Here is an 11,824-nt window from a genome sequence, read left to right on the forward strand (position 1 = left end):
GCGGATGGATTTGTCAAACGAATTAATGTAATGAATTATCAAACCAAAAATCTCCAGGGCTCAATTTATCATGAAAATAATTCACTTAAAAAGTATGTACATTGCATGAAAAAAGAAAAGAAAAATACTTCGTGTGTCGATTGTTGTATGCGTTTTCTCTGTCTCACTCAATATCTCGGGAGTTGCCAGCTCGTATTTATAATTACAAAATTACACCCGCCGACCGTGTCGTCGAGTCAATTTCGAATTAATTCCGTTAGCAGTCACTACTCCGCTACCACAGAGGTGGGGTGACACACAGATGAATAGAATAGCTTGACGGTATTCAAAATTAAATTAAATATACAACTCATTACGAATAAGATTGATCCATATCCAAGTATCACCGTTTTATATATTTATTCTGGCTATAAATATGCAATTCTATTCACGGGGGAATTTTTTGTTTGTTTTCTGAAGTGAAATGAGGAAAGACAGAGCACTTTCGTCTATCAAGACATCTCTGCAAAACTGTATAAGGGTGGGGTGAGGGGGTGGGGTGGGAGGTGATGACGTTGTGATATACAGAGAAAACGATACTATAGAAATAAAAACATATTGTTAATTAATGACAAATATTGTTTCTCCTGAGCTGCCAGTATCCACTGTAGTTATTGTCCACCTCTCTTGCCTTCAATATCAGCCTAACACGATCATTATTAATTAAAATATTTGACAATTCGTCAATAAATTCTGAAGTCGTGTGGCGGTGCTGTTTTCCCGCGCTCTCGTTGGCAAAAGTGAAATGATGACGTCATGTCGCGTCGATTTGACAAATTGCGGAGTTTAGTCGTCCAGCACCGATTTAAGATCATTCTATACAGAACTTACCGTGTTAACACTCGATGTGTGTGTGTGAGCTTTCGCACGCGTACATCTGTGCTTTCTTTTGAATATATGCTTGTGTTTTTGGTTTACGTGCGTGCGTATGTATATGTGTGTGTGTTTACCTAGTTGTATCTTACGGGAAGGGGAACAATTTTCTCATCGAGTGTGTATGTGTATGTGTGTGTGTGTGTGTGTGTGTGTGTGTGTGTGGTGTGTGTTTGTGTGTAGGGGGGTAGGAAGGAGTGTCCGGTCAGGTCCGGTCCAGGTTGACCAACCGGTCCATGGAGCAATTTTCTCATCATGTTAAGAAAGTTGGTCTCGCAAAACGAAAGTGAAACGAACTCCATCGCTGCAGGCAAGGCAGGTGCAGAGGTGATGCTCACCGCATTCTGAGTACACAAAGTCGCTCCACTTTTGTTGTTGAAAACGGTCGAGATCGACATGACGTCACGTCGTTTAGGAAGCGGAGATATGACGTCACTCACAGGCCCAGCCTCCTTGGACAGATTCTGCTCGTAACTGTTCTAAAAATCAACCGTTTTACTCAAAGTATTCTGTCATTAACCCTTTGATACGGAAGCGTCATTGAAAAGTATTATTCTGGCTAATGCTACGCGATTTTATTCACTTGGTGGGGGGGGGGTAATTAGCTTGAGACAAAACGGGACAAGGAATCGGAACTCGTCACTGCTTCCTCAGCTGTGACGTCATGTCGGTGGGCCGTGTTGCTAACATGGCGCAAACAGTGTCGCAAACACAATTTAATGGCTCGTGTGGACGTCCCCCCTATGTTGCGCGCCAGTGACCGCCTCCAGACCGCAAAATCGCCAGAACGCTACAAGTCCACTGTCGGTTAAGACACCAACGACGAATTGACCAACAGATTATGAAAGCAGATGCGGTTATTTTGCAAAACAGTGCATTGTGATTGGGAATGATGATGATAATGAAGATGGTGATGATGATGATAATGATTATGATGGTGACTATGATGATAATGAAGATGGTGGTGGTGATGATGATGATTATGATGGTGACTATGATGATGATAATTCAGATGGTAGTGATGATGATAATGAAGAGGGTGATGATGAAGATTATGATGGTGATGATTATGATAATGAAGATGGTGATGATGATGATAACGAAGAGGGTGGTGATGATGACGATTATGATGATGATGATGATGATGATTATGATACTGAAGATGGTGATGATGATGATAATGAAGATAGTGGTGGTGGTTATGAAGATAGTGGTGGTGGTGGTTATGATGATGATGTTTATGATGATGAATAACGAAGCAAGCTGCCCTTATTCAATTTTTTCCCGCAATCATTTGGATACAAAACCAAGGTTTGTCGACCTTTGAAATCACTTCTCCCCTTCAACACACGCACGCACACACACACACACACACACACACACACACACACACACAATCATTACTATAATTTCCATTATCTACGTATCATTATTACCACTACTATTACTGTTTTGTGAGCGTATAGCGTTTTATCTAGGAGATACCAAGCTATTCGGTGACCTCTACCGAAATGTCGAAAAATAATAATAAATGAAAAAAAAAAAAAAAAAAAAAAAAATCAGATCTGTTCATTTAAACCTGGCGGACACACAAACAGTCTCCCCATCCCAAAATCGGCACCAAACCATCCTCAACTCAAACAACCTCCCCCCCCCTCACCATCCACCATATCCATCGGAGCCTCAAATGTCAACCATACACCCCAAACACATCTTCAAGTCTCCTTGACCTCTGAACGCCAGGAATGAATATTTGTCAAGCAAAGAGTCATCCTTGTTCATCCACTCCCCCTAAAAAAAGGGGAATGAATATTTGTCAAGCTCTTGTTCAACTACTCCCCGCCCCCCCCCCCAAAAAAAAAAAAAAAAGGCGATGAAGAGTCCCCAATAAAACCCACATATCCTTTGAACCCAAATACCAAAACCGCTGCATCGAACCTGCCAAGGTCTCATCCTTAATCAAGAAAACAAGTACATCCTTCTACAGAAATACAAACTTGACAGCATCCAAGAAACACAATCAGGCACACAAACAAACCCGACATCTAAAAAAAAAAAAAAAAAAAAAAAAATAAAAAAAAAAAAAAAAAAAAAAAAAAAAAAAAAAATCCACATTCCTTCCCCCTCCACCTTTCACTCTCTCCTGGACCAAGCCAAACAAGGAGGTACAGTCATCCTTGTCTATCCAGGCATATCATCACATCCACTTCCCTACTTATCTTTTCCTGGGAGACTTCAACGCAAGACAGCCTCTTTGGGAAGACACGACGAACGCGCAGACACTGCGAGTCGTTACTCCAAGCCACGTGGGCGGGGAGTTGGGAGCATGTGATTGCCTGTAAGGTCACAGCATTACCCATAGATCGGTCATATACGAGCTCTGAGCTCTCTTCTCATAGGGTATTAACTGTCGATCACGTGTCAAACACGTGATCCAAGACTATGGTGAATCACACACACACACGGGATAAACTATCCTAACTCACAACAACCCACTACCTACCACTATACAACACAAGACATCCTATAGTTTTTCACTTCCAAACCATCACCTACACATTCAGTGTCACTCTACACACCAGACCTCTCTGATAATTAATTAATGGTCAGTGATACTATAACTGTACCATAGTGAGCGCTTTCTATGTTTCTTCTTACACTCCAACAACTTCGATGGTACCTTTCTTTTGTTATTCGGGAAAAAAAAATCAAACGGCATCATACTCAACCAAAACCGCCTTCACAGACACCCATCGCTGGAAAAATTCCATATTTAAGGAAAAGAAAGAAAAATACGAACCAAACTATGAACATTGGGCTAATGATGTGCGGTAACATACCCAGGAACCTTCTGCTGGGCCAGCGATGACGACATGTCGTTATGACATGACGTCATGTCGTCGATGTAGGACCTAAGCCTGTGAACGGTTTACAAGATCGTTCTCTAGATTTCCTAATCTTGCCATGCCCCAAACAATTAGCGGCAAGTACAGGTGGATATTCAAGTTCGTTGTCTTTCTACCATGCACAGGTACAAGGATTTGTTCACACAGATTTAAAAAGAAGAATCAAGTTCCAAAAATGTACAAGTCGTCACCGAATTCTGCGTCATTTGTTCTTCATGTTTGCGTCGTTTTCTTCTGGGTGGGAAATGACACAACAGAAAATGAATGGTAAGTGATGTGGTTCAGATGAGAGTACAAGGCAATAAATTTAGGGTTAATTCGCTACGTCACAGTGACGCACTTGTGGATAACACAGGCGATTTGAGTGGGCTGAATGTTTTTTTATTATCGTTATTATTATAACTTATTATCATTACTATTATCATTAATCATCATTGGTGTTATTATTTTCTTTTCTTTAGCTGCTGCCGTCTCGTCGTCATAACTGGCGTACATTTCTACATTTATATGCTGATCTATAATACTGATAACAACCTCTGTTGTCTTGGGATTATACCGATAATTAATCTACTATACTGTCCTGCGATAAAATACCTTCGATTACATTGATTAAAATAACCATTTTATTTACAGAATTTCTTGCAGGCAGTGACGACTGCCCCTTGCCGCGTTTTCAAAATGGATGACCGTTATAAAAACGCTTTTATGATCCATACCGCCATTATAACTAATGTTTTTGTGATGGATGTACTTACTACCTTTCGAAGGCTGTGACTTCGTGTTAATGATTTTCTTTGGAGGCGATATCTAGGTCGTTCTGTGATTGTATATGCTGTCATGTCTCCATGATTTTTTTTCGCGGGAATTAAACATTGGCGATACATGACTGATATATGCAGTTCTATATTTTAACGATAAGGGTAACATAAATTGGGTTATGTGTCTCAGTAAATAAAAATCATTCTATGATAATTGACAGATGGAACAGTCATATTTATAATTAATTCTTTCATTGCCGTAGAGGTATTTCCTTAGCTGAATACAAATGACGTGACTAAAGCCAAAAATAAAACCCATAAATCGACTTCTGAGTCAAAGAATGTGCCATTGTTGTTGGCCAGTTGGCAGTATCAATGATCCTCCACCCCAATTATATTGTGTTCGTATCTGTAACAAATTGTGAAGGCGATTGTGTATCAGTGACTATCAACATAATGGTTGATGGGTGAACGACTGTGCTGATGATTGGTATTGTGATGTTATCCGTTATGGTGTACGGTGTGTGTGTATGGTTATGATCAGCGTGTGCATCCGTGTTGTGGGCGTCCAGTCAGTAACATACCAGCTCCATCTCTCATTATGATCCTTATTTTTTCGAGTAATTTGTCCTGTCCAATCCCATTTCCTCTGCTTTATCGATTCTACAGTATCTTTCAGCCCAGTCTACTCTTACGAACTGAAATATGATTAAACATTTATTGACTGAAATACAAAAAAATAACAAAATAAAATAAACACATAAATAATAATAATATATAATAATAAAAAAGCACGTTCAAACAAAATCTAGACATAAATAACCTTGTTCTTGGTGCCGTGTTATTTAAGGTAATTGGTCTTATTAGCAGGGCCCTCACACGAGGGGGGAGGGGCTAGGAGGGGGGGGGTTAATTCTAGCCTGGATTTACCACCCGCAAGGCTGACAAAACGATAATAATAAAAAAGAGACCAAAGAAGCCCTGAATATCTTACCGTAATATACAAATTATGCGTTAGAATCAACAAAATATTAAACATTTCCCCTTGTCATTTCTGCAACAGGGACATTAAATACATATTCTTAAAATCCTTTTAATCATTTCGCAAGCCAATGGCTAAGATAGGCAGTGACGGGTGGTGGAGGTGGGAGGGGGGGAGGGGAGTGGGCGTCACTGATAACTTTGCCTCGAGCCGTCACTTAAGCATGTCAGGGCTCTGTCTATGTGTTCGTTATATATAATGTGTAATGTATAGATTCTCAGTTAAAAATAACAATAAAATAACTAAATGAAATATACATACATACCTGCATACACACACACACATATACGAATATATATATATATATATATATATATATATATATATATATATATGTATCCCCAGGTATCAGAGATCATAGATCACTTGTTTCTTTGTGCATTTTTTGTGTTTATATGTAGATAAGAAACAAGGGAAACGTAATTGGTACTGATATCTAGTGAAACGAATGATTCGTGAATCTGGTCCATATGGGTGTCACGAGAGTCTTCCGATAGGTACTGTGAGGCTTTCTGGACAATTTCGCTCATATGATGATGATGATGATGATGACATGGACTATGAAGTTAACACATTTCAGCCTATCATCACAACCACCCGTCACACGACGTGATGGCAAATCACTGAATCACATTTTGTTTTCCCTCCGAGCTACGGAAATAACCGAAAAACTTTCCCAACGGAAATTCGAAATCATTAAAACGTTATGACGTCACGGGACGGGACATGTTTTCATGAAAGAGCGACTCCGTCTAAAATATATCTTCAAAATAACGTTTGTACGATGAAAAATTAAAAGATGAAAAAATAAGTAAATCAATTATAATAGATAAATATATAAACAGATTAATAAAATGATAAATACATAAATAATACTTTCATTCTCGTTTCGCGCCAACCCAACAGCGTCGACATTAATCACCTAAATCATTCACGCGCTAAACAAAATTAAAAAACGAAATACTCACGTAAACATTGCTGCCATTAAAATTTGTGCACAATATCTTCTCGGGCTTAATTCATTTTACACAGGCACTCTCCAAAAATTCTATTCTTGACCACTCGTCTCTTATCCTGGAAGACTTCGCTTCTAAGAGCCCGACTTGTCTGCGTGTGTGCACCGCTAAAGCTCAGCAGAACCTTCCCACGTCTTGCCTCTCCAGTGTCTTGTCGACATCTGTTGTCTACGATAGATCCAGCAGACGAAAACTCTTCCATTCACTCCTTCGCCTCCCCACCTCTCCCTTCCTCCCTGCTGCATACCTGCCTCCTCCCCATCACATACACCACCTCCTCCTCCTCCTTCTTCCTTCCTCACCACAACTGAAACGAACCTCCTCCTCCTTCTCTTTCAGCCTGCCTGACGCAGTCTCCTCATCTTTCACAACCTTGCCAGAAGTTCGTCACGAGAAAGTGCTTCGTTCCAACTCGATCGCTGATTGGTGAAAGTTCGTTGCTAAGCCCCGCCCACCACGGGTCACGTGGTTAGTCTAGGTGAGTGAGTGCGTGGGGGGCAGGGGGGGTTAGTGTGCGTGTGTATGCGCGTGTACACGCATGCACGTACACATTTTTTTAATTCACTAACTTGAGTGCTATAGGATTAAGGAAAATCACAGAGCTATGACCTGTTTGTTTTGAACTCGCTACATGCTCTGGAGGAAGATCACCCTTCCAGTTGGTATATAGTCAACTACACCGGTTCAAGGTGCGCTCAGAGTAGCGGACGTTGGGCAAAGCGTAGTTATGGTATGAAACCCCATTAGTTCCTATTATTAAAGTTATAATTTTGCTTCAACTTTAGCATGCTCTGGGCACACATCTCCAGTTTATTATATATTTCTACTCCCTTATCTAGGAAAATAGAATTATGTATATAGGGTCATGGTGGCACGAAGGTACGGTCTTCGTCTTATAAAAAGCAAGCCGCTCAAGCGAGGGTTCGAATCCCCGTAAGAGGGTTTATTTCCAAATGTCATAATGACATATATATATATATATATATATATATATATATATATATATATATATATATATATATACATACATATATAGATACACACGTACCAAAGGCCCCCCCTTACAAGGGAAGTAGCCAAAAAAACAGACATAAAAAAAAAGAGAAAAAAAAAAATCCCACCCATTTCATCACCACATACTCCACTTGCACTCACCCCTCCCTCCCTCTTTTCTTGGCACCTCCTGGATGTGACGGGTCATCCCTGCATCTCGCCTACTGTCCTGGGTCAGAAGCAGTGTTCAGCCTTATTGGTCTACTGCAGGACCGGCCTATCCCCTAATGGATGATACGGCCTCTGATTTGTATGTGTCTGGTGAAAATAAATATATACAGACTTTATTTACTTTTTTCCAGTTCCTTTTACCAAATATGGACGGAGTAATAAACTGTCTCCTCTCGCCCTTCTTTCCTCGAGCGATGGTAATGCTATCGTCACTCATCTATCTCCCCGTGACAAACGCAGAGCCAAGAGATCTCGCTGTCGTGGTCTCTCCAGATTTACTAGACCGTTTCTATAAGAGCTTCTGACTAGTTCTTTCTCGTACACAACAATCTAGGTCTATGGTACTGAGTTGTACGTCTGCTTTATCTCTCTTTCCCTCTTTCTCCCTCTTTTTTATTTCTTATTCTCTTTTTTTTCTCTCCCCTTTCCATTTCTCTCTCTCTCTCTCTTTTTCATTTCGTTTCTTCTCTCTGTCCTTCGATCGTTGTCTACTGTTCTTTCTCTCTCACGCTTTATCTTCTTCTCTCCCTTCCTCATCACTTTTTACTCTTTTTTTTTTGTTTATCTTCCTCTGTTCTCTCGATATCTCTTTTTGTCTATTTCTTTTCTCTCTCTCTCTTTCTCTCTTTATCTCTCTTTGTGCTTCGTGCTTTTCTTTTTGTTGTTCTTTCTCTTTCGTCTTCTATCTTCCTTCTCTCCCTCCCTCCCTCCCTCCCTCCCTCGTGTCGTCCGGATATGGGTGTGGGATTATGAGTAGGTGTAAAGGGATTGATGAATAATGCATCTAATTTACTCATCCACAGAAACGGGTCTCCTTGGAGAGAGAGAGAGAGAGAGAGAGAAGGGGGGAAAGGGGGAAACTTTCGAAAATATACAGGAAAATTCCATCAACCCCAAACCACAGGAACTAATTCCTGTTCTCCATCTGCCACATCTCCGCCCTCCCCTTCCCGTGCATTTCCCAAACCCTCTTGGTCCATTTGCCCTTGTTTTCTTCTCTGCCACTCCCCTCTACCCTGCACCCACACCTCTCCCTCTCTCGTGCTCGCTTCCTTGCTCAGCCACAACCTGGGAAACAGGTAAATAGGCAACGGACAGGTGCTGGCCGTTTTGCAGCAAGCATGAAATAATAAGGAAGATCTAAGACTTTTGTCCATGCGATCATATACAGACTCATGAACACATCCTGAGGAAATGTAGCGTGACAAGGCCTCCCAGTCCATTAACAGACTTACACAACCCAGAACTAGTGACCTACGTCGCCAAATTACCAATTTTGATAAATATGGCTATTGACATATAATATAACGGTAATAATAATAATAATAATAATGACAATAATGTACCAAAAGAGCAAAAATACAACGCCATCCTACTTGGATGTGGTGATATAGTTCAGGCTCTTCAGCGCATGGCTGTTAAAAAAAACAGCTTCATCCCTTCTCTCAAGAAGCCAGAGACCTCATCAATCTAAAGTTAATGTATCTGCTCCAAATAACAGTTACACAGTGGGAGCTCGAGGCAGCCCTCGACATTTCTGCCCCGGTGTAACAGCCCAAATCAACCCCTGCCCAGAATAAACCCGGGTATAGTTTACCCCAGGCCAGAGTATACCCAGGGGGATAAACTGTCTTAACCCATTCAACCCCGATGACAAGATGTCTTGTCATTTGGTCAAATAAAACAAAAAATCATAAAACACCAAAATGTTTGATCAAACACCAGAAAAATATGACGTCAGTCCTCGCTTCGCTGCGAGCGAAGCGAGGATTGACGTCATATTTTTCTGGTGCTGTTTGATCAAACATTTTGGTGTTTTATGATTTTTTGTTTTATTTGACCAAATGACAAGACATCTTGTCATCGGAGTTGAATGGGTTAAGCCAAACTATACCTGAGGTATGAATTAGCTTTAACCCTGGGTGTGGCCTGCACTGGGGGTATACTATGGCCTGTTACACCTGTAACAATAACATTTAATAATAACAGCATTCTGGTATTCTATTTTCTCTCGTCATATCTACTATACTTCACTTCCGATATTTATAGTCTCATGGGTACCTTCTCTCTTTTCTCATTCTTTCCTCTTCACATAGTCGAGTCATTTCGACATAACTCTCTTTACCTTCTTTACGTTCATCTTCTTCCCAACATTTCCCTCTTTCTTTCGTGTTTCGAGTTCTTCACATGACGTACATTTCTTATGTAATCCAAACCCACGGCTTTCGCTACCATTATGTTCATGGCCGAGCTGTTTAGAGCGTCGCTACTTGTGGCGGACGTCGAGGTGAGGGCAGTTCAAATCTACCACCAGCGAGTTGGACCAAGGTCATGGTTTATTAAATTACATGCTACAAAGTCCTCTGTGAGGGGCACCGTCCTAGCCTCCTGACAGGGGAAGTTCGCGATGCTAAACAGATTCAGTCATGTTTCTATTTTCTACGACCCAGGTACAATTTTTGTCAAAAATTCGCTCTCATAGGAAGTCGCTGGATCCACTGTGCTCTCCATCACACTAACTTAGGAACTCTTTGACGTTGTCCTTCTTCCTCAAGGTTCTGAAAGTTCCTAACAACTTCTTATTTATTTACTTATTTACCTATTCGGAGCTGCCTAGTGTAGGCCTTATGGTCTCTTGCAGTCTCCTTCATTCTTATGTTCTTATGTATTTATTCATTTGTTTATGTATAATTATTTATCTATTTATTCTATTATTATATTTCTAACGTTTTCGTTCGCTTTTTCGTCAGTATTTGATTATCTAAACAATGTTATGATTTCCTTCATCCCGACTCAATATTCGAATTACGTTTTTCTTCTGTCTTTCTGTGTTCCTACTCTCCGTTGGATTTACCTTTACCTTCTCTCTCTATCTCTCTCTGCACCATGGCATTTCCACCAATTTGTGCACCACGCCTCAACAGTTAACCTCAATATCACGCCTTCCGAAAAAAATGGAAGAAAAGTAAAAGAAATGAAGAAAAAAGGAAGAAGAAAAAGAAGAAAAAATAAAACAAAAGAAAAAGAAGGGGTCTCAAATTACCTCTTGTCTCCTGTGTACATCTATACCCCCAATCTGTCCCTTTTTCATTTTCATTTTAAAAATTTATGAATGCATGCGTGTGTACCCCATACCGTGTGTGTGTGTGTGTGTGTGTGTGTGTGTGTGTGTGTGTGTGTGTGTGTGTGTGTGTGTGCGTGTTTAACTGTCGGCAACACCCAGAATTCCTTTTCCCAAAGTGCAGTGGAGTATTAGTCATACCTGTTCGCACACAGAGAGAAACATCACAAGGGAGGTTAGCCATTTAGCCAATTATTATACCTCTGTCCCCCCCTTCTCTCCCCCTCTCCCCACCTCTCTCTCTTTCTCTCTCTCCCCTCCCCCACCTCTCTCTCTCTCTCTCTCTCTCTCTCTCTCTGAATATGTCGCGTCTTTCTCTTTTTGGGAATATTGCCGAGAGGAGAAAACGATACAAGAGGAACATGAGAACCCGACACAGCCTTTTGTCGGAAAGCGGAGACAAAAGGTACCATTCTACCTCGCCTTCTACCGAGCTCATCTACCTACAGAGGTAGATGAGCAACTCCTGTGGTGATACACGTGGACGGCTGTCGGAATTGGAAAGAAATACGCAGAAAGTGTATGTGTATATGTATATATGTATATATATGTATATATATATATATACACATATATTGTATATATAAAAATACACACGCACATATGTATTGTGGCCACTGTAATATTTTTTATTCTGGCTAACCATAGTTTCATCCAGCCTCAACCCTCACAATAAATAAATAAATAAGATGAAATAAAATAAAAGAGGACGGGACTAATTTCCTGGTCCCTTTTCAACGAAAGCAAGTTAGGGAAAGGAGAATATTGATAAAACAAAGTAAATACTTAATTCTGTTTGACGACAGACAATACTATTCAATCCTGCTAACGTCATCATCATCATC

At 40.5% G+C, this 11,824-nt stretch overlaps 1 protein-coding gene across 1 annotated transcript in view; it reads right to left on the reverse strand.

Annotated features, from left to right (window-relative positions):
* LOC143034986 (uncharacterized) overlaps positions 1–6,785 on the reverse strand; it is a 33,137-nt gene extending 26,352 nt beyond the window's left edge. Inside the window, exon 1 of the mRNA XM_076201362.1 lies at positions 6,587–6,785. Within this exon, the coding sequence (XP_076057477.1) occupies positions 6,587–6,603 (17 nt within the window). The 5' untranslated portion in view covers positions 6,604–6,785. The remainder of the gene's footprint in view (positions 1–6,586) is intronic.
* Positions 6,786–11,824: the final 5,039 nt, after the last annotated feature.

This window comes from Oratosquilla oratoria, chromosome 18, assembly GCF_046742065.1.
Source record: "Oratosquilla oratoria isolate Oo_2021 chromosome 18, ASM4674206v1, whole genome shotgun sequence".
Classification (NCBI taxonomy): Eukaryota; Metazoa; Arthropoda; class Malacostraca; order Stomatopoda; family Squillidae; genus Oratosquilla; species Oratosquilla oratoria.